The sequence below is a fragment of the Kryptolebias marmoratus genome, linkage group LG20 (genome assembly GCF_001649575.2).
Source record: "Kryptolebias marmoratus isolate JLee-2015 linkage group LG20, ASM164957v2, whole genome shotgun sequence".
In the NCBI taxonomy this organism is placed as follows: Eukaryota; Metazoa; Chordata; class Actinopteri; order Cyprinodontiformes; family Rivulidae; genus Kryptolebias; species Kryptolebias marmoratus.
In genome coordinates this window covers 15,595,787-15,619,945 of record NC_051449.1, presented here as the reverse complement: position 1 = coordinate 15,619,945, position 24,159 = coordinate 15,595,787, and the positions used below count along the sequence as shown (strand labels likewise).

General features: G+C 41.6%; 1 protein-coding gene across 5 annotated transcripts in view; it reads left to right on the top strand.

Moving 5' to 3' along the window:
* Window positions 1-4,012: 4,012 nt before the first annotated feature.
* Window positions 4,013-24,159, top strand: part of map4l (microtubule associated protein 4 like) — an 87,904-nt gene continuing 67,757 nt past the window's right edge. For all 5 annotated transcript variants that reach the window (XM_017420832.3, XM_017420831.3, XM_017420830.3 and 2 more), the window contains exons 1-2: window positions 4,013-4,144; window positions 19,057-19,244. In XM_017420832.3, the coding sequence (XP_017276321.1) occupies window positions 19,067-19,244 (178 nt within the window). In that variant the 5' untranslated portion in view covers window positions 4,013-4,144; window positions 19,057-19,066. The remainder of the gene's footprint in view (window positions 4,145-19,056; window positions 19,245-24,159) is intronic.

Genomic DNA, 24,159 nt, shown 5'->3' with positions numbered 1-24,159 from the left:
TAAAACTCTGGACGGAGGCTTTACCAACCACATCTAATGCGTCTCTCAAGGCACATCCATCATCACCCTGGCATGACTCCTGCTGCCTGCTTCCTCGCTGCCTTCCAGTCTTCACTTTCCCACCCGTCTACTTCTTACCCTCACAAAACCCAGACACCCCCTGTGTAGCCTCCCCGCCCCGAATCTAAAGCCTTTAAAAACTCTCCTTTCCAAATCTCTCCCTCCCGAAGACTGAATCGATGCTGCCGATAATCAAACAGCTCAGCCCCAGCCACCGAGAGCTCTCAGATATCCAATTACTACGATTAGGAAAAGCATTTTTTTAATAAGTGATCATTAGGTACATAAAACGCTGTCACGTGCCGTCTGTGAAGTGGGTTTGGAAAAGTGAATTAATGATGTGTGAGACAGTGTTGACATGTCCATTAGTGTGTCAATCCCTGAGTTAAGCCTCAGCACTGCAGGGGTGGACTCCTTATTTGGGTCATCAGATGGTTTAAAAAGTTAAACTCCACTGGGCTAAAAAGAAAGAATCACATCAGCTTGGTTTGCCTGAATCCCACACACAAAGAAGGCTGTCAGAAACTTCTGTTCTCAAAAGTAAACAGATCTGAGTTACTTTTTCACGACTGTCTGGAGAAGAAAGTTGATTCTGTGTGTCGTTAGTACCTGAGAGTCAGCCTCAGCGCGTACTCTGAGCACTGACACATCCCACAAACACTAAAAGGACCTGAATACTCCGGCATGAAAGGTGGAGGGCAATATGCTGTAATTCACACGTGTCAAACTTAAGGCCCATGGGCCACATCCGGCCCTTGGCGACCTTTTATCTGGCCCCCAAGATAACATTTAAATTTGATTAGAACTAGCCTTTCTGTTTGTGACAAACTGAGTCTCTGTTGCTCCTCGTTTTGCTGACAAAACTAAACCTATTTAGTGAAGTTTCTCATGATCGTCACTTTGAAGCCAAGGAAAAGAAGTTTTAATTTCTCAGTAATCTTTGATTTTGACGTAAAAAGGGCAACAGATAACATCTAATTAGGCCGATCAAACTCTTGTTGGTAAACCTGTAGCCCAGAAACGATGAGTTAATGTGCATTAGAGTAACAGCAAGTCTGCTTTAATGTCTTTTTCTTTTTGTTTTGTATTTTTTTCTTGTTTCAAAGTTGAATGGTACCTGTGTGATCGGATTTTTGTTGATGTGTTTTTAGCTGTTTTATTGGCCAGTAACAACATGTTTTACTAAGAAAACGTTTCAAAGCTGATGGTAGAGTAAGGAACAAGAAATGCTTTTTAAATTCGGCCTACTTTTCCTTGTTCATTAAAGTATTTTTGTTCTAAATTCTATCTAATATCTAACTGGGAAAAGGTATTTGATATTTCTGTATGAATTATTTGACATATTACGTCTAAAACAAAGGTTAATTTATGTATTTTTTCAAGAAATATTGATTAGGATTGGCCCTTGGCTAAGATTTTGGCCCCCTTGTGTTACTGAATTTGTCATCCCTGCTTTAATTGATGAAGTTTTGAACCGATTATCCTCCTGTTCCCATTTTCACACACAAAAACAACTCTGGATCTCATTAATAGTGACAGCCACCATGTTGGTTATCTGTTCTTTGAACTCCGGTTACTTCATTATTGACGAAGCAGTCAGGTCTAAAAAAAGTGTGTTTTTTTTGTTTTAAATGTTGGTACAACCATCAAAGTGTGTAAGACTTGAGCTGTGAAGCAAATATGCTGCTTTAAGTCTGGACGGTTGGATGGGAGATGATTTCGGGAGGTTATAACCTGAGACGGGAATGATACAGCAAAAGTAGATTGGGTGGCAGAATGAGTGTTGATTTGACAGAAACGGAGATGCTGATGATGGGGAAAAGGAAAAGAGAGATAAAGAGACATCACTGGGGCTGCCAGGAACATTACATAATCTCTACCAGACTAGGAGGGAAGGAGGGAACAGAGGAAGAGGACAGACTGTGACGCAGTCTTTCAGTGAAAAGGAACCGACGCAGCCACACAGCCATCGCCTGGGGCGGATTCAGCAGGTGTCAGGAAGACTCCCGCTTAGTTTAGTTTTAGAGGTTTTTTTATATAAATCTGAGAAGTTCATTTTATTTAGGCCAATCGAGAGCAGAAGGGTTAATCCCAAAATCTGACAAGCCATATTCAGATAAAACAAGAACCTGTGAGAAGATTACAGGTCGGATACAGCCGAGGGTCGTCGGTCTGAGGGGGATAACACCACAATGGGTGCAAACACAGAGACAGGAGTCTGCTTTAGTGCTTGTTTACTGTACACAGTATGGGACTTTTTCAGAGATTATAGATAAAACCCAAATCAAATGGGAGCCATAATCCCTGATAATCTTATAGAAACCTCTGCCTCCACAGCAGCCAGCCGGTCCTCCAGTCAGAGAGACAACGATCCAGGCGTCACTGCATGAAGAATCAAACTGGCTGGAGTGGAGAGCTACGTGGTTTCATTTGATCGGGATACATTTACCCTTTCAGCTGAAAGAACATCCCCTGAACTGCACAACAACAGTTCTGCTTTTAGAGGACTTTTTATTGTTCACTTGTAGTTCTTTTTTAATTATTATTTTAAAGTAATAAATGTTGGTCTGGAGCCACTTTTTAATCCCATGACCCAAACTTGCCCACAACTTCTATTCCCCACTTCCTTTCATTTAGAGCATGATCAAAGATAGAAGACGCTGCGCTCAGCCCGGGTCAGTGACCAGTCGCCCCTTGTGGCCGAATGTGGTCAGCGTGTGACGACTCGTGCACTCAGATGATTTCAGCACCATCTTCAATGGAGGGTTTGGTCATTTTTAAAGTGATGATATCGCAAATAGTTGTCAATATTTAGCATCTTATCAGTCGAGACATCAGTCATAGAATACTAAGTATGGAGAAAGAGGCAAAAGTCTTCTTCCAGGCTTATAAAGCAAGTGACCAAAAAATGCTACGTTTGCTATTAAACCTCTGCACTTTTGCATGACACCGTTTGTCATTATTTTCTCAACCGATTAAAGTCCGTGTTATTACGGGGATGTACAGAATGTGTGTGCACTGAGCAGAGACCATGTAGTTGCATCAATAAATTATAACTAGAGACAGGAATGGAAGCAGGAAATTGAAGCCACAAAGGATGAGCACTCCTTACTGGGTTGGCTGCAGTGTAATTTCCCCCTCCATGTAAAGAAATAGGACATCTTCCTGACTTAAACTCAATTAGTTATTCAAGTCTTAAAGAAAAATGTGATGTCACAATATGACTGACAGTGTTACAGCCTGTTAGGGGCTTTCATGTCGAGGGTACAGCCCTACTAACCTAGTGCGTAGACTCTGGCTCCAAAAACACAACATGGCAGCAGTCATAAAAACAAAAAAAAACAAACATTTTTACTTCATTTTAGAACAGAAGGCAGAGACAGTTCATCTGTCTGTATTGATACTGTGTATTTGGTTTAGAAAACAGTGACAAACTAAACAAACAATGTCACGCAAATGTGGTTCAATGTTTGCTGTCACTCCGATATGTCTTGTTGAGGACTTGCTTTATAAGCCTGTAAAGATCATTTTAAAAACTGATAAGGTGTTAAGTATTTCACAGAACATCACTTTAAAAATGACCAGACTATCCCTTTTAGGTTCTTGTACAAAGAGTAGTTTACTGAACGTTTGTACAGTAATAATCCATTTATCTTATTATATTTCATTTTAATTTTTTTCCATCTCTTCTCGTGGTTTTTTAGTTCCCTTAAACTTTTAGGATACTTTATTGTCTGACTTTAGCTTACATGTCTTGGGCTCCTGTTATGTTTCACGCCTTTTCCACCCCGTCCTGGTTTTGACGGAGGTTACGCGAACGCACCGGCGGCCTCTGCTGCCCGCAGATTCAGAGAGGACTCCCGTTCTTGTCGCTTCCCCGCCTCCCGATTGGCCGAGCCGCTTCGAAAAGGGGCGTGTCCGCGCTCCTGGCACCAGACTGCTCTGTGGAAGCAGCGAAAGGTGGAGAGATTTTCCGCTCTCTCTCCCCCCACACCCACCCGCCCCCCATCACACACTTGTCCCACACACACGCACGCACGCCGATACGTACACACGAAGCGAGAGAAAGGGACCCATACGAACGGTGAGTGGCTCGTTTTTACGATTTAATTTCGATTTGAGACGTGTCATCGCGTGACTATCGGATGTTTTCTTCTTTTTTTCCTCCCCCCGTGCTCTCGCGCTGCGCTGCGCCATCCCGTCTCGTGCCTTTGTAAACGAAGGATGCCGTTCGGTGCGGCGGACGGAGCGTGATTTAGGTCTCGCGATGCACTGGCATTATAAACACGGGCCTATATTTAGCTCGTTATGTGGTGTTCAGACATTTGTTGTTCTCCTCATATTGTAAGAAGATAGTGGGCGTGTGAGGAGGAGGAGGAGGTGGTGGAGGAGAAGGAGGAGGAGGAGGAGGGGGGTAGGGGGGGTCTGTGTCTCATGCAGAGGTCCATGGATTCGTGTCTCTTTGTTATGGTGGTGCCGCAGTCAGGATGGTACATCCCTCCCTACAGAAGTAAAACACAGATTTTAGGTTAAAAATCATCCTTCCTCTGTTAATGCATGTCATAATTCTCTCAGTTTATCTGTTATTCCTGCATGGGACCACATTGAGCTTTGGATAATTAATTATGGTTGCTTTATAATGTTTCCTGTTGGACTCTGTATATAGCACTAAACCCCAATTATTTATATATATAGCACAGTAGTTATAGGAAGAGCCTGATCTAGAGAGTAAGCTGGCCATTATACAGTAATACCCCCATTCTCACTCTACACACACACACACACGCATAGACACACATAGACACACAGCTGCAGACACACACTGTATTCTCTGTGTGGATTAGGACACATTGTTGAATCTTGCCCCCCCCCAAACACACACACACACACACACCCTCTCTGGCTGTTTCTGTCTTCTGTCCTCTGTGTGTTTGACATGAGAAAGTCAACAGTCTGTGTTCGATGATAACAAATCCACTGTAGACTCATTAATGAATAGACTGACCCCCCCCTCCAGCACGAACACTGTGGAGGAATAATACCATGGGGGCAAACAGAGCGGCGTAAACGTGCGAGTGGTTGTCCGGTTTGAGGGAACGCCATCGCCGTCTATACGTTCCAATGTGCAACCCTGGCAGCGCCGTTCTGACTCCACATGATGCAACCCGGAGTAAAAGAACTGAAGCCGGACACGTGGCCGGCTGCACCATTTTGTAAAAAAGGAGGTACAGACTGCATGGTGTCTGGGGCCTCGTCTTAGGTGTCAGTCTGACATGCTACTCTGGGGTTGAGACAATCATACTTGTTTTCTTTTCATTTTTCTCTGCATTTTTTTGCAATCTAACAACTGTAAATCTGCACAGTCTGTGCTATTTTAGCCGTTTGTATATGAAAGCATTCAGCTCAGGCAGGAGATGGGTGCTATGACTTTTTTGGTTTTTGTAACTTTTGTATTTTTTCAGAATTGTTTATGTTATTTACAAATGCTTTCTGCCACACAAATGCACTGGGATCACTTCAGTTCCTTCAAAAATGTTGTTCTCTTCCTAATCTACTTCAGCATACAGGGTTTGGTTTTGTCTTCTTTTAGCTCTTAGCTAGTGTTCTGCTACTTTTAGCTTTAACATATTGTTACTTTTGGTCTTTTACCACATTTTACAACATTTGGCTTATATCTAGTCTATACTTTAACTTTCAACTAGCCTGTGCTAGTTTTAGGTTTAGTTAGCATTTTGCATCTTTTAGCTATATGCTAGTGTTTCGGCTTTTAGCTTTCCCAAAGTTTCAGCTTATTTAGCTCATTTCAGCAGTCAGCGTTCACACTGTATGTTCACAGAAAATGTGATCTAGTTTTCAAATAGTGTTTTTATTCATTTTTTTTTTTTCTGGATCTATAGCTGCTGTATGTCACACCAAACAACCACATAATGTTTATTTATATTTTTCTCAGGTTTAGCCCCAATGATTTTATTTACAGTTTTCTGTTTAACTGAGTAATATACGAAAGCAAGTAATGTTTATAATGTAGTAAAAACTAGTGAGAAATGAGGCTTCTTCTTAGTCCAACCTTTGAAAATATCTTCCATTTTGAGGTGAGGTTCTGCTGAAAGGTTATGATCAATAATAGTAATAATAATAATAATAATAGTATCTTACAGTTGTTGGTAGTTTTCAAACTGCCTCAGTTTAGAAGAATAAAGTTTAATTCAAACCAGATTGATGGTTTAAACAACTCCAACCTTCAAATAAATGATAGTAGTTTATGCAAACACTGTTTCATTGACTTTTGCACATCCATCAAATTCTGAATATATGGTTATTTACAAGCACAAAACACAGCTGTAGCAGCTAGCTGTAGCACCCGTTTTAGCCTGATGGGGACTTCCTGCATGAATATCAGGATCAGAATATCAGTCTAATGTGAAACTGGCTGTGATATATAGGTGGAAGTGGGTTCACTCACACCGTAAAGAGCCACACTTCGAATGCAGATCTCTCTGCTGCTTTGTGTCCTGTACAATATATAATATATACTGAGAACACACCGGTGACGTAAAGGTCAATTTAATAGTGTTTACTGTGACATTTTTGAGACTGGAGTTGTTTTTCCTCTTTTTTTAATGTAATATTTATTTGCACATGACTTTAAATGAAGCACAATAGTTGGATTTGGGTTCAGATGTTGAATGGAAACATATGAAGTAAATAATAAATGCTGCTTTGGTTCAGTCTGTGGGTTTGTTAGGGAATCATATAGACCCTTAAACATCTACCACTCCTCGAAGAAATACATAACTTCTGCCGCCTTTCATGCCACATCGGACTAAGATCATCTCATGTTGAAAAAAGATGGAGTTGTAGCCATTTTAGTAGGACAGACCTATTAAAATAAATCGTGTAATACTGCTGGATGTCAGGCTCAGAATATGTGCTGTGAGTGGCTCTCATCTACTACAACATTAATTTTAGATCAATATCTGTAAAACTGAATGAATTCTAGTCGTTTTTGTGTTTCCTAAGGCGAGTTAGCTGTGCGTATTGTCTTTCAAAGTAGTTGAATATGACAGCGTGGAATAGTTAGTATTTTTCTAATTGTTGGTATTATTGTGTTTAATGAATGGCAGCAGGTTGGGCAAGGGGGCTGACGGGATGGGGGTGCATTGGAGCGTTGCAGGTGCAGTTAGAGTACCAGCACTTTTGTTTCCCACTTCAAGTACTACCTTAAGGTACTATCTCACTTGGTTGCGACTATTGGAGACTACTTGGCAAACAGCATTTGCTACGAAGTCTCCAAAAGGCCTCAAAATGTTTGTGGGGGTTCTCAGTTTCCTTGCGTGAGCTGAGAGGCTCAGAGCCTTGTTGCTATCATTTTGAACATGCTAAGAAAAAAAAACTGTAACAACTTTTCTCTCAAAATAGTTGCTAAGGTGTAGCGGGAAATTTGAATCCATCTCAATTCATTATTTTGTCAATTTTAAAGCACTGGAGCTACATTTTGAGACCTGCACTGGAGCTCTCATCCGAGACTACAGCCCTGAATGTCCGGCTCTAAAAGACCCCACACTGATAAATAATAACGGGTTTCAATCTGACTGTTTTCACTTCAAAAGTCTTCCCCCAGTAGATTAAATCATAGACATAAGGGCAGCTGCCACGGTGCTTCCAAAGCGAGCCGAGGCGGCACAGTGTGGGTGGAGGTGGGCAACAAAATAAGTACGGCCTAGAATACAGTTTAACAAACCGTGCACGCAAAAATGACCATGATTTTTTTTTTTAAAACACAGCCACATTCGGTCGCAAATACTCAAAAGTTGGTGGGACTGCAGCAGAAAATTGTCCTTATTTTAAGTTGCCATCTAGCCTCCATCAGTCACAACTGAGAGAGATGCTACCTCAAGAAATATTTGAAGGTTGTTTTGTGGGTACTCACCTCTTTTAGTACACATTTGTGAATTTACAGCTGCATTTTTTTACTTTGAGTTACTATTTCCTAGAGCCCTACATCTATACACAGACATTATAAAAATGCAGTCAGCTGAAAACTCCTTACTTTACTTTCCTCTTTGAGAGTTTGGAAGAAAGTGCAATGTTCTTTTTAGAGCAGCTGTTCTCCCTCAGTTCCATAAATGTACAATATGGCTGAGGGACGCTTGGTAAACGTGACAGAGATGATATTTTTGGATCTATAATGATATAACTGCCATCTTATACATGTTTAGACTGAAATATAACCAGATGTTAGCGCTCATGTGGTACAAATAAACTCAGTAATGAAGGATAGCTGACGTGAACCGATGGGTTGAACCTCAGTTGCTTTTTGTGCGATATTAGGAAACTTTAGTAAAAAAATAACTGCAAAGGCATGCAATACTGCACTAAAACACAGAGTGGTGTTTTAGTCTGCAGCTGCTCTCTCTGGCATACACTCCTACACCCGTGCATGCTCAGATACACACAGGTAAATGCACTGGGAATACCAGGTTCAGTACAAATACTTTGAACTTCCAACCGATGACCAGTCTATCACCTTAACCACAGCCTGTTGGGTTGTCCTGCCAACAGGAAGTGGTCTCCACTGTGTGGACAATCCTACAGTGCCTTCTATCTCATGAAAGTCAACAGCTGACGGTGAAGATGCACAATGAAGTGTCTAAAAGTCTCAGTTTAAGGTACTGGGCTGTGAGGAGAAAAAGAAAATAGCCATTTTTTTTGCTGCAGTATCTATGAATTCTGACTGTTTGAGGACAAGCCACCAGCAAGTCATGCAGTCACATTTTGAATGACCAGTTTTTAAAAAAAATCACGCCTTATCATCGTTTGCACGGCTTGCAAAACTGTATTCCTTGGCTGTGCATGTTGTTTTGACTATTAATCAATAACTGGAACCGTGATTTGTTTGATGAAGTCAGAAATCTGTGTCATTTTAAAGTGACAAGTGCACTCTGGTCTGGAATGAGTTTCTACTGATGATGGCCACGATCTTTTAGTGGGAAATAGTCTAAAACTGTCAAAAAACTGGATAGTGAGAGCAGCTACACTGGAACGTTTTTGTCCTGTCATTTATTAGTCAGTGTTCGGACACAGTGCTTGTAGCTCTGAGTGCAAGAATGGATTCAGTTTTAGAGGCAGTTTGCTGATACGTGGGGACTTGAAAAGGCGCCGGAAAACCACCCAAATCTTTACTGTCCTTGTGTAGTGAGGAAAGACGTCAAAAAGACAGACCGATGGTGTCTGAAACCAGAAGCTGCCGGCCAGACAAAATATCGGAGATCTTGCAATTTGTGGTCACTGTGATGCCATCATTTCTGCTTTAGGGATTCGGGGGATTATTTGCAATCCCTCACAGATTAGAGCAGCCGAACAGGCAGGAAGTCAGCAGTTATTCAACCAGGCAGAGTCAATATTTACAGTCCATTGGGTAGCTATTGCTCAGGTGGTAGAAAGGATTGTCAAACGATCACAAAGCTGGAGATTCAGTCAGCAGCCCGCCCATTAGCTGAAATGTCCTTGGGCAAAACATTGAACCCAGAGTTGCTTCTGATGGTAAACACAGAGCATTCAAGATGAGTCTATACATATTTATTTATATATATAGAAGAATTTAGCGTCTTATTTGCCAGCCGAAGGTTGTTTTTCCTCCATTCGGCCATGACTCAGTCGTTTTACAGACCAACATAAAGTCAGGGAGAAGCAGCTGGTAATATAAGAAAGATTTTCAGTTCTCCATTAAATTCACGAGTCATCCAGACAGAGTCAGGCTGGTGGAAATACGACCGAACGATGGTGCAATGCCCCTGGGCAATCTGAAAGCCTTAATAGTGGTTTGTCCAACATAAATTTGTGCTGCACCCTGAGGTCAAACCGAAGCGTGATCTCTTGGTGTTTCTGCTCATATAATACTCTGATATGACTCTGCAGTCTTGCACCATTGTTTCCTGTAATGGTGAGAAGCCCGTGTGGAGCACCGAGTGAACCCGATTAAGTTTGAGAAAATATGTATATATATATATTTAAATCCTCATGGAAGAGAAACGGGACAGATGGAAATGCAAAAGATTATAACATGGAACTAAAGATTAGTTCACAATAAAGCTCGGTATGTGCAGTATAATAGGCTTCTGGTAAAGTCTGAACTATTGCGATTGTTGTCACAGTTTGATTGAAACGTTAATACAGTTTCATGCACATTGATGCTAATCATAAAAAAACAATACAGCGACGTATTCTTTTTTTTCAATTCTAAAGTGTGTGAAAGTTGGGCGGCCTGATGAAACCATGGGACAACGTTTTGCACCGGTCACTCTTGACAATCCTCCAAAACATTGTGTATAATTAGCAACAGGGATTTAAATTCATTATTTGACCTTGGAGCATAACATTGGCCATGCATTGTCTATTATTAGTTGTTTTTTTGTCACCTCAGATGAAGACGAATCCTAAATTCTTGCATTTATTTTCATTCGCTGCCATGAAAGGTGAGCGATAATGTTCACTTGTCTGTTGTGGTACCAAAATATCTCACAAAAGAGAATAGATTTGTAAGAAACTCATCGAAAATCATCCTAAAACTTTAATTTGTCAGTCATAAAGGTTTGTTTAAAAGCCTTTCTGCATGCAGGATGATGATGTATGTTTGCTAAACAGTTATTTTTATTTATTTGGACCTAGTTTGACTTCGTGTGTGGATACAATGATAATCTTTTTTGGGGGGTTAAAAGTAAACAAAAAGCCCATGTTAGACCTGTGAATCCTTCACTCACAGAGATCTCTGTGCCCAGGCATTGACAAAAACCTTTTGATGAATTCCCAATTTCAGCAGAGCTGTTCCTGGAACGAGAAGCAGCCAGATTACCGCAGGTTCGGGCTTAGCTGCGCAGCATACGATGCAACTGGAATTGTCCAGCCGTTCTCTGTGAGTGGATTATTGGAGGACGAGCTGCACGGGCAAGCATAGGTTGTCACAACTGGTACAGCGTTGCTCCTCCCTGGACGGTTGACCCTTTAAAACAAATGAGTGTTTATACCAGCTGATGCTAATGCCATCACAGTTTGTGTCTCTCTGCAGCCATAAAGCCTCACAGTTGTCGCCTGCTGTCCAAAGGCGAAGGCGCCATGGTTAGGTTTTTGGGTGCGTTCGTCTGCTACCAAAATATCTCATGAACCACTGGATGAATTTGGTTTGAAAACGTAAAGACAGTAATTGTAATTGTCGCACACCTAGAAACTGAAAAACTGTTTGAATCAAAATGATTCAAAGTCACAGTCAGCTGACCTTAAAATTCATAAAAATGTTTGCATTTTAGACAGAATTAAAGGCTGATATGTCTTATAAAGCTGTGGACCACTGAGTTAAGCCTATAAATGAATATTTACATGCTTTAACACACTCACCAGTGGGCAACTTAGTTCTCTTCTGAACTGATAATCCCCATTATTTCTCACAATATGAGTCACTGTTGTCTTCAAATAAGGTTTTAGTGCTTTGTCACGCCATTACTGTTGATCTAGCTGCGCCTGTGTAAGCTATGAATAGCTGCTGAAACCTGGCATCGGACAGGCCAAGAGGTAAATTAATGAACAGGGATGCTATTTGAACTAACTGGGAGTGATAGAAGGGAAATTGCTGAAAGTTTCGTGCTCAAGGTTGCAAAAGATCAGGTCAGATTACCAATACAAGGTTCAAATTGGGCCAGACCTTTGCAGTGTGTCCGTATCACGTAGCTCGGGTAATACTAGATTTCTTTTTTCTTATATGTATATATCAAGTACCTTAAATCTTCCCACAGTAATATGTGGACGTGGATCTCTTTTATGGCCATTTTGCCTCTTTTAGCGACTAAGATAGCCGCAGTTTTAGACTCTGCCTGATATTTTGCAAACAGTTCGAGCAGCCTGACTCGTATGTTAGACGTCGAGCGAAAACACCGAAATAAAGGTCATGCTCTCCTGCTGATCGCAGCGCAGAGAGTGAGATCAGACCTGACATCAGACGGCACAGAAGCGAAGCAGGGGCGCGCAGGAGATGTCCCCTCCATCAGCCTCTTTAAAACACTTTTAAAAACACATTCCCTCTGTGCAGCGGACGTCCTGCATTTAAACCTGAACCTGGAGTTTATCCTCTGCTGTTCTCGAGTAAAACGTGAAGTACTTACGCTCTTCTAAGACGAGCCGAGCGGACCATGTTTGACCACGTGGAATGTGCCGTATTTCCAAACGAAAGACGGTCTAATTAAAAATAGATCATGCTATCTTTGCTATTAATAACCCTCACTTAAAATCTGCATGGGCTTGCTGTAGAGAGAGCGCCTCATCTGTCATCATAGATCTGATCAATATTTCATACACGTCCTGAACCAAGGGAGAGACGTGTTTGCTGGCTCGTAACGTCTCTTGATTTATGTTTTGGGAAAATATCCGACGTATATTGAACTCGGGGAGCTTTTGCCTGCTGGGAATCTGGACTCCCAGCCCGAGCACGGCATCCCTGTTAACATCTGAAACGGAACCACACGCTGTATGAGTGTGTTACTGAGCGCTGAGTGCAGACGGATCAAACAGCCACTTTGGACAGGTTTGTGCAGTCGGTGATTGGGTGGGTTAATGTGCTGACTGTCTGCGCCTTGCTCTTCGGCGGCGGATGTGTGTTTACATGTTGGTGTGCGCGGATGGGGCTGACACAGTGTGTTGTCAGCACTAATTTAAACCACTGCTAATCAAACACGCTGTGCATGTGTGTGTGTGGGTGTGTCGGGCCCATCAACACAGAGACACACAGGAGCTGCTGAGTCACCATGGCAACTGGCCGGGCAGTCGGGACAGGATTTTGTTAACCTGGTAAACTTGGTGAAGCTGAAACCGTCACAAGTTGCAAACAGAGTGGGGAGTTTTATTTTTATCTTCCCTTTGTTTTTAAATTGGTTAGATATTTTTGCGTTTATCACACAGTTTCTCTGACATCAGGGGGATGTTTTTGTTGCAGAAAGTTTTTTTTTAACAACAAAACAGACAAAACTGGAGGATTTAGCTGTTTAGACTGGGAGCTCTTGAGTGACTGAGGATAGTAATTTGTCTTCTGAAGCTCTCAGACCTATAAATATAAATGCTGGCCAACACCTTAAAGGGATAGTTTAAGTTTTTTTGAAGTGGGGGTTCTGTGGAAAGGTAATAAACAAAGAGTGTTTTATCTGTCCTAGGCACAGATGCCAAGTCCGCTCGTTATAAATAACATTTCAGTCTTGTAGCGAATAATAAATGTATGGAACTGTTTTATTCTACGTAGTGTTAATTTGTTATAGCTGTCCAAACCTCCATTTATATATCTGTTTAATTTCGAGCAGAAAAAGTGGGAAAAAAACAGATACAGCAGCACTGGTAGAAGTAAAATTACCCACCTAACATTAGGTTTGCTTCTGCTGACGGTAAGAGTAAAAGCAGCCTCTGCGTCACATCCAGACTCAGTCCCACTCACTGTCTGGTTTCCTGTTTTGTTTTTGCTTTTTTCTCTGGAGGAGTGTAGGATTTTGTTCAGTAGGCTGGCCAACAGCACTGCTGTCCCCTCGGTGTCCTTCAATGAACTCCTGGCCGCGGACAGAGGCAAAATGATGCGGCAGAAAAAGATGTGCGTCTCTGCTGGGCAGGACTCGAGGCTGCGAGCTCCCTGTGTAAACGTGATCGCCACAAACAGGAAATAAAGGCACCACTGCCTCTTCTCAGTGTGGAGACAACACGTTCGGTTTTAGCACGAAGTAAGAATGTTGGGTGATTCTATCGATTCCTCGATTCTATCGTGGCTTTCCACGTGGGAAGTCTGTATTAATATATTTGACCTCATTCAGATTAGGTTATCCAAAGTCTCCACATTGGGTGTTTCTGCGATCGTGGTTTTATGGCATCTAAGTCTACGTGCCAAGTTTAAGCTAAACTAGTCGAACAGGAAGGCAGAGTCGACCTTAACGTTTCTGCCAAAAGACGTTCTGACTGATAGTCAGCAGACAGCTGGACCGCAGTCATGCAACTAACACCTGCGGACGGCGACGTACCTTTGATCTTCACGAGAAACTTGGTGCTTTCGGGCGTTTAAAGAGACAGCTGCTGAGCATGTCTCCGTCTGTCAGGAACATGTTCAGAAACAACGGTTGTAACTTAAGTTTTAGTTTAATTGGCACATAGCTATAGACTGTCTTGTTTAAATTGATTTGAATGCTTATAGGGGGTTAAATTGAAACTTTCACAAATAAAAGTAGCGTTCTTTGAAGGAATGCATATCACCCGCTGCCCTGCACGCCAGAGTTTGATCAAAGATCTGATAGGATCCATTTGGGCGGGGAGTAGATTTTGAGAACAGGTTTCTGCTACTACCACACCTAACTTTAGCTCAGTATCTGTAAAAAGAACTAAAATGTAGCCATGCTACAGTAATTCGCAGTGGCGGCCATCTTGAATCAGGCTTACTCCGAATCAGTTGTGGATGTACGTCCAATGGTTACTGTCTGACTGTCTTTAACAGTTTTTCCAGTGGGTCATGAGATATTTTGCTCACAGACTAACACACACACACAGGCAGTTACATGATCACCTGCCTTTCCTGGCAGCGGGTGATAAAAAAATGAAACAGTTCTCAGTCTTTGCTATTTTAATTTTTTGCTTAAGTTGTCATGCTAAAACATTTTCATACGCTAAATGGTATATTTTTTTTAAACAAATGTTTAGCGGACGAATAATAAAAAGTCATTTACCCCATTCACAGTTACTCAATCCACCAAATCTGTGACGTAACGATGATGGTTCAGCAACGTGTTTGGTCTTTATTTGCACAGTCACATAAACATTGTTGTGGAGGATGAAACGATTATGTGGCTGATGGGTTTTGGAAGAGTTCACTGGTGAATCCTGGATCGGAGGATTATGGGGAGAAACACGTTGTTTTTTTAATCTTTCAGTTGCATGAAAGGTTTCACCCAAGAACCTCCTGTCATAGCGATTGTCTTCGTCTCCTGTCTTTCTTCCGGTGTGTGTGTGTGTGTGTGTGTGTGGGTCTCATACACACAGATACACACAGAGCGTTTTACTTACCTACAGATGCAACACATTACACCTGTGTGACGCTCTTATGTAAGTAATTACAAAGCGTGGTGGGAGGTGTGTGTGTGTGTGTGTGGCTGTAAAAGCCTGTCCCAGCTGTCAACGAGTGAGACAGCCTGGACAAGTCCCCCAGTTCATCACAGAGACACACAAGACAATCATGCAGGCTCAATCTCAATCAATGCAAACCAGGCCTGATGTATCAAACTGATTAGTTTTTTTTCTCAATCAGCTGCATCTTCAAATCAAAACTTTATGGGCTCTGTCCAGTTTAAGACTTTTCTTCCTTTTTATAAAAAAATAACCAAAACACTCAGTTTAAAAACCAAAAAAAAAACACGCGTAAGAAAGTTTTATTTTGAATGATTTTGTCAGTGTTGTTTCAAGTATTATCACCACTTTCAACTAAGTTCTGCAGAAAATGGTGAGGCCTGCCTGAAGAAGGTTTTATGGCACAATCACAACAAAACACTGACATTTCAACCCCAGCAGACTGTCATAATCCACTTTTAGTCTTTTTCTTTTTTTTCTCTTTCCATATCCTGACAAATTCAGGTGAAAATCTCCTTTTAGCTCGCACACCGGGAGAATTTTCTGGATTCTTTGGGAAGTGAATACGCCGACGCTTTAAGCAGCTAGTTACTATTCTGTTTGGATGATGCTGAGTAGCTGGTGGACGAACAGCTTTACCAGACATTATAAACGCAAAACAAAATGATCTGTTTGTTGAAACAGGGTTGCAAATTGAAACAGATTTCTCAAATAGACCAAAAAAGCTGCTTTAAGCCAAGTTTTATGAATAAACTCTGAGGTTAAGCAAACCCTGTTATATTGCGCACAACTATTTATGAGTTGTTCATAAAAAGATATTGATTTGTAGAGTAAAATGCTGTTATGAGAACTGACAGGAGGTATTTGTGGAGTAAAAAAAAAGATAAACCCCAACTCCAGGTCACTGAATATTCTCCTCCATAACACTCCTCCAATTAAGTGCTAAATAATGCAGCATAACACAATAAAAGAGCAACAGAGATTAAGAGGCAGCTTTTAGGATGGGCTCCATTTAATATTGGAACAATACAGAGTAAATCCTGCATGGGTGTTCATGATGGAGAGGAAAAGACTGTGTGGGATTATAAACTAGATTAGATTTGAGTTTGCCGTGGTTATAATTCTTGCGGAAACCTGTGTGTTTTTAGGAACCAAAGATAAAGAAATCGTGGAATTAGGTGGCGGAGACAAACAAGAGAAAGCAGTTTGGTTAAAAAGGTTGAAATCCAAAGTGAGAGTGGAAGTCTTGTGAGGTGTCCGCTGGTCCTTTCTGCGAAACAATGGCCCACAGTTCTGCTGGAGGCCTGCTAACACTCTGCTGTATGTCCTCATGCTGGCTGCTGGCCACCAAGTGTGTGTGTGTGTGTGTGTTTCTGTGTGTGTTACGTTTGCAAGACAATGACAGCTTGTTTGCCGGGAGTGCAGATTGAGGGATAAACAGAAGCAGAGAGGACAGAAAGAAAGATGAGTTTCCAGAGGGGTCACGAGTGTTGGGATGCAGTGTGTGTTTTGTGGTTGCTGGTTAGAGGTATGTTAAACTGCGTTGGAAGGAGATTATATTTTTATCTTGTTTTATTCGTAGCGCAGCTCTTTTCCCAAACATCTGATAAGTCAAACAGGGCAAGACTCGAGGCTGCAGTTGAACTTTTTGCATTAGTATCTGTAGACAGCAGTGTTCGTAACATGCAGTACATCCATTCACATTTATTTTGTCTTAACTGTATGAATCCTTTGGTGATAGACAGACCAGATTCTTCTTCTTTTGGCTGCTCCCTGTAGGGGTCACCACAGTGGATTATCTGCCTCCATCCACCTCACCTTATTTCCAACATCCTCCTCTGTCACACCAACCCTCTGCATATCCTCCCACACCGCAACCATTAACCTTCTCTGCGGTCTTCCTCTTTTCCTTCTCACTGGCAGCTCCATAGTCAACATTCTTTGTCCCTCCTTTGCACAGGTCCAAACCATCCCGGCCTATCAAACCACTCAACCTAAACTGTCCCTTTGATACGTTTCTAATCCTGTCTATTTTGGTCACTTCCAATGGAAATCTTAACATATTCGTCTCTGCCACTTCCTGCTCTGCCTCCTGTCTTTTTTGTCAGTGGCATCAAATCCAAACCATACTTCGTAGTAGGTCTCACTACCATCTTATAAATCTTCCCTTTCACTCTCACAGCTGTCTTTCTGTCATAAATCATCCCTAACACTCATCTCCATCCACTCCACCCTGCCTGCGCTCTCTTCTTCACCACTCTTGTGCCCATCTCTTTGAATAATCGACCCCAGATGCTTAAACTCATCCTCCTCCTTCACTGTTCCACCTGTCTCCTTCTCAGTCACACACCTGTATTCTGTCTTCCTTATTCAAACTTTCATTCCTCTTCTTTCAGAGCATACCTCCACCTCCCCAGACTCTCTTCCACCTGCTCCCTATTCTCACTACAGTGCTACAGTGTCATCTGCAAACATCATGCTCCATGGGGACCATCCTGTGTATCACCCCTGTTGTAATTCTACCCCCACCTTGACCCTCACCACTGTCTCACTGTCCTCATACATGTCCTTCACTACCCACATGTACTCCTCCACACCTGACTTCCCCGTACAGTCGCACAGTTCCTCTCTTGGCACCCTATCATCTGCTTTCTCTGGATCTGCAGAGACACAGAGCAACTCCTTCTGACCTTCTCTGTGCTTCTCCAATAACACTCTCAAAGCAAACGTCTTATTTATAGTGCTCTTTCCTGGTATGAAACCATAGTGATCGTCGCCTCACTTCTTAACCTGGCTTTAGCACCTCCTTTTCGTATTTTTCACAGCTCGCCAGCGTTATCCTTCTTTAGTTATTACACCTTGCACATTCCCCTTGTGCTTCAAAATCGGTACCACTAATTCCCCCTTCCTCAGGCATCCTGTCACTCAGTATGACTGAGTGAAACAAACTGATTACAACGTCCCCTGCTTCCTCTCCTAGACATCTTTATACCTCTGCAGGTGCATCTTTCTTCCTTCTCTTCATCGTCTTCATAGCTGACCTCACTTCCTCCTTACTAATCCTCCACACCTACTGATTCACTCCCTTTCCTCCATCTTTCTTCACTCATAAATGTCATACATAAACAAAACACAAAAATGGCAATAACTCAGTTTTACAGATAATAACCTAGTAATGAAGTTTGAGTTTGTGTTTTATTGTTCTTTTCTGTGATTTATTTTGTTTATTTTGTCTTCAGTTAGTTTCACTTTTTGCTTCCTTCATCCAAGGTTTCAGTTTCCTTGTTACCACATCTTTGGCTTTAGTTAATTACCTCGGTCTGTATATATCATACTTGTTTTTGTCAGCTCTTTGACACAGGAAGCGTTTTGTATCCTCCATGTCAAGCCAAGTTTTTGTCATGCTCTGTCTAAACATTGATGAAATTACTGGACTTCCTGTCTTTGCGGTGCGTTGTTTTGGTGACCTAAAGCAGATTTATTTACATCATGACTAAATAAGTTTATAATTGTAGTTCACAATTCAGGATGATATTATAGGCAATAAGTTATATCATCATTTTGTGTATTTTTTGGTTCTTTCTTCACTTCTTGTTGACTTGTAGAACAAAGAAAGATGAGAAGGAACGAAAGAAGAAAACACTAAGCTCAGAACATATTTGTTTCTTCTCTTCACCGGCCCTTTTTTTTTTCATGATGGCTGCATCTGCAGATTGTCCAAGAAATTTGTGAGGCGGGCTCATCTGAGTCGACAGGCTTTTAGAGAGGTGTGAAGTGGTTTCAAACGAGCAAGAATTGCTACCTTGGCACATTAGTGGGGTGGGCAAAGACTAATAAAAGTAATCGTGTCCCTTTTCTCTTCAGCGATAGGAGTATGGACCTGAGCCTGCGAGATGCTCTGGGTGGGGGTGGAGGTGGGGCCCCAGCTGAGGCCCTGCTGAAGAGAGACTTCGTGGCGTCTCTGGAGAAAGAGTCTTACGACGACAAGGTGGGAGAGTCGGTCTCCAAAACTGACTACAGACCCTTGCTGGACGGAAAGGACACCAAGAGCGGTGAGTTGCCTCCAGCGTGTATGCAAAGATGCAAAAATGTGACAATCAGCTGCTGTGGAGACTTCTTAATGTGACGGTGCACTCCGTGTGGCCCTTCACATGATGTGCAAGAGCCATGAGCCAGATGGCTGATGGGCATTTAGACAAAATAAAATCACCCGTCCAGACATTTTGGCCTCATGAGGCTTGAATTTCAGCCAATAAACTCTGGCCTCAGTTTGACGGTTATTTCATTCGGTGGTAAAAAGTTTTAAAGCCAAACTAAATTTAAAAAGAACAACTAAAAGATCACAACTGAAGCAACAGGTTCCTAAATACTGTTGAGGTCGCTTGTAGGACTTGAAATACCTACAGTACCCACAGTTCAACTCAATGCCACTTTTTGTTTCCTTTTAGGAAATATCAATTGAAACTGCATCTTTCATACTGCCAGTATTTAATTCATTGGTCATTGACTGGTTTAGTTTTCATTTTTAGTTTCAGGTTTTCCAAAGCTTCAGAAAACACCATGCAGCTGAGTTAATGAATAGACTGTTTTTCTTGTGAGTCCGATATCAAAGTATGAGTTATTAAAACTTAGTTTTAGTAACAAGGGTGACTTAATATCCAAAGATTAAGGTCAAATATTAAATGTCTGAAGGCAGAGTCATTAAAAAATGTAAAGTGGTGTGAAAGTTGTTGTGAAACATGCTGATATTAATTGTTTAGAGAACTGACAGGGTAGATGCACCTCAGTGAGTAAGCCCTACCTCTTCGGTCTCTTTAAAGGTCCAGTGTGAGGGTTTTAGTGACCTCTAGTGGTGAGTTGCGTAATGCAACCAACTGAACACCTTTTGGCTCACTTTCCACACCCAAATGAGTAGGATAAATTCAAGTTGGTGCAAAAGTAAAAGGGAAACAACAAATTTTTGCACAAGATAACCTAAACAATACACAGAAACCTAAAAGCAACTTTTCTTTTTTCCTTTTGCTGATCTCATGTAATTGGAAGCTGTTTGCATAATTTCCCCTGATTTCTCCTCATAACCCAACAAGAAAGTCTATTATTATTGTTAAATATTAATTTCAGAGTACATTAGCATGAACTGTACAGGTTGCGCACAGAAACAGAGTAGGTGCTGTGTAAGAATGAACAATGTTGAGTTGAACTGGGAGGCTAAGAATGAAGCGATACTGGGGGAAAAAGAGAGAAAAAGAAGACTTGAAGAAGCTGAGAGCCAAGGATGGAGTGGGAAAGAAAGTTGTCTAGGCTGAAGAGTAAAGTAGCTCAAACTCAAAAGCCCTGTTGACACAGACATGGATTATCATAGTTCTTAGTGAGGGATTTGTTCAAACTTAAAGCAGAAGGGGGCCATTTATGCTAACAAGGCATGGTGTGTTTATATTCTGTTGAGTTCACACTTGTTTTTACCAATCTGTAAGTGTTACTGCGTGATTCGTGATGTGCAATGATCCCTCAGAGCAATGTAACCACCTGCTTAATATTTAGTAAATCTAACTTATCCTGCAAAAAACCAGCCCTGACCCCCTGAGGCATGGACTCCATTAGACCTGTGAGGGTGCTGTTGTATCAGGAACTCATTTGTTAGTAGGAGAAGCTTTATGTCAGGGGTGTCCAATCCTGGTCCTGGAGGGCGGCTATCCTGCATGTTTTAGGTGTTTCTCTGCTTTGACACACCTGATTTGAATGACTGAGTCATTAACAGGCTTCTGCAGAACTCGAAGACCTGCTGAAGAGCAGGGAAACATGGATAGCGGACCAGGATTGGAGACCACTGCTTTATGTCCTTCAAGTTGAGCATCAGGGCTTCAAAAGTTTGGACCTTTTGTCCAACCTACCCCTCGAATGCTTGATTGAAATGAGATCTTGATCCTCTGACGGCCCAGAGAACACCTCAAACTTGGCGTTGTGTTCGACAGACAGATTTTTTTTAGCAAAGCAGGGCACATTATCCTGCTGAAACAAGCCCCCGCCATCAGGTCTCGATGAAAGGGTTTAGATTAGTGTTATGTGTCAAAGGTCACTTTCAGTATGTCGTCTGTTTGATCGACAAACACAGACCAGCTTTGGATCCCCGTGTGAACCGGTGAGCTTAGCTGCCCGTGACCCCGTCACCGGTTCAGTGCTCTGCCCACTGCAGACTGATAACATCCCATAATATCTGCGGCTGGAGAGATGCTGTGACCAAGCTGTCTAGCCATCGAAATTTGGCCTTTTGTCAAATTTGATTTAACCCTCATTCCACACATTTTAATTTCCCCAGATACAAAACATCAACTTGATGGGCAGCTTGTTCTCCTGCAGCCTCAAAAATCCAAAGAGTTTAATGTGTTGGTTAACACAGCCTCCCCTCAGAGAGAAGGTTGTTTTTTCTCTGTAGTCTGTGTATGTACCCTTTATGCCTTTGGATGTTTATTCTCTGTGTATTCTCTTTTCAGTGTCCAAAAATATATACGTATCATTTATTTACGGATTCTAAATTGACTGGAGGTGTGAGGGAGTCCATGCATCCGTGTTTGTCTTCTGATTAAATGTTGTGAAAATGACTGATTTTCTATCATTTTGTTTTAATGAGCTATTTCCCCTTATCACAAAGGCTTAATTTGTTTGATTAATTAATGCTATTTTCATCAGTGTACGGCATGGGAGACATCTTTGGCGCTTTGGATAAATTTAGAAAAGCAGAAACTAAGAGGAAATGTTATTTTATTATCGGCCTGATAATTATCTGTATCTAATTTTTGACTTTAGCATCGCTTCATAACATACAGATAAGCTCCTCAAATTCAAATTCTATTCAAATAACAACCATAAGGATTGATTGGATGTTTTAACCTATGTAGTTGCCTGAGTGTGTTTTTGTTTGTCTGTCATCTAAGCAAACCATCTTATGAACCACTGGACAGATTTTAAAGAAAATCTCAGAACTTGTAGAGTCAACGACCACCACAGCTAATAGACCATAACAAACATAATAGCTATAACTCAGTCTGTTTCACAGATATTGAGCTAACATTAGGTGTAGTAGTAGCTGAGAGTCATCCCCAACACATACTCTGACTTCTAACAGATCATGCGAGATCTTTGTTTAAAACTTTGGCAATCAAGGCAGCCGGCGATATGCTTTCTTTAAAGGAGTGTTATTTTTAATCCTTCCTTTCCACTTCCATGTTTCCATCTTTCTGCCTCTTTGTTGCTCCTTCCTTTGGTCACCACCCTTTCTTGTCATCGTGAAGCTGTGTCAGCCTGGAGACAGTGCTGAGTTATCACCCATCAAGGGACACAGTTTGATCTAATGAGCGGAGTATGAACCTGTCCAGCTGTGTAACATGAAAGAGTCCAGCTCCGGGGAAGACCAGGGGCTGTAATTCGGGGCTCTAGAAGATGTGAATAGCATTTATTTTACTTTTTAGCACATTTCTAGTCTTGCTTTATTGATTATTTTTATTCTACACTTCATTCTTTTGGCTAGATGAGTGCTATAGTGATTTTAGCAGCCTTGCTGCTTGAGGGATGAAGCTGGTGTACAATCTTTTTTTTATTTTGTGTCAGGAACAACACATGGGAGGAGAGTAGTTATTTCTCATGAAGTCCAGGTAATGGAGGGACTTGCTGCTTTAACTGTATATACATCTTACTTTCCGATTAACTGTAATTAAGCGATGGCACGGTCGGTTTGTGCAGATTTCTGTCTCCTAGCTCACTCCTTCCTGTGCGTTCCCGCCCAGTTTGCTGCCTGCCTCCTTCTCTGCGCAGCTCCTCCTCTATAATTAGAGCATCATATTCTTCCAAAGACACTCTAAGCTTGATCTAGATTCTCAGTCGCATTTGTGCTTAAGTAGAACGGATCTTATTTCTGGATTTCTGGAGCTAAAGTGGCTGCTGCATCTTCACGCGCTGCAGTTTTTGAACTCCCACATATGTCACATTTACTGTACTTGTTTAGAAGTAAAAAGACTAATATGGAATTGATGCCTGCAGCTGTAATTAATGCCTGCAAGCAAAATCCAGAAATATATACGTTATTTACATACCTACTCATACTTAGTGTGCAGCCCCACATATATGTGTAAGAGGCCAATATATAAGAAGTACTGTGGAAAAAATAATCAAAACATGTGCTTAAAAAAGTACAATAAAATATCAAAACAAAAACAATATGGTACTTTTATATGCCTGTCATATAAATTGAAAAATCTACCTTTGATCCTGATTCTTATTCAGTATTTAATAAATAAAACCTTCAGCAAAAATCCTGCGTTGATCTCATACCTTATTTTGAGTGTATATCTGTAAAAAAATAAAGCAAAGTATGTATTTATATATAATTATTTTTACTGTACCACTGAGATAAATCCATTTGAAGCTGTTGCTGTGACACTATTCTCTTATCTGATGCTACAGCTCTACCAGCTAAAATTATGTTAAAAAATTCATGTTTTAACCTAATTTGTCAGGACTGTTTGGCACTCTCGGTTCATGTAAACAAACAAATTTGTCACATCTTCCATAAACTGACATTGACCTTGGTTCGTCATCGAGCCAGAGGGAAATTCAGTTACTGAGGCTCGAAGTGAAGTTTCTGCGGTCTGGTTTTGTTTCTGTCAAGCTGGGATGGAGCTGTATCTGCTGAGCGATGAGGAAACGTTCCTGCTGCGCGCGTGTGTGTGTGCTGTGTGTGTGTGTGTGCACGTGTGCTCTTACTGTACGTATGTGTGCTAAAGGTGCCGGAGTACTCCCCGGCCCTGACAAGTTGAGCAATGGTGTGCGTCTTTTACGAGACACTGCAGTAACATGTGACTGCAGTACAGTGGAGCATCGGTGCCAGCAGCAGTTCTGACGTCATCACACACACGCGCACACACACACACACACCTCAGCTGTCACTGTAATTACAGTGTGTATGTGTGTGTG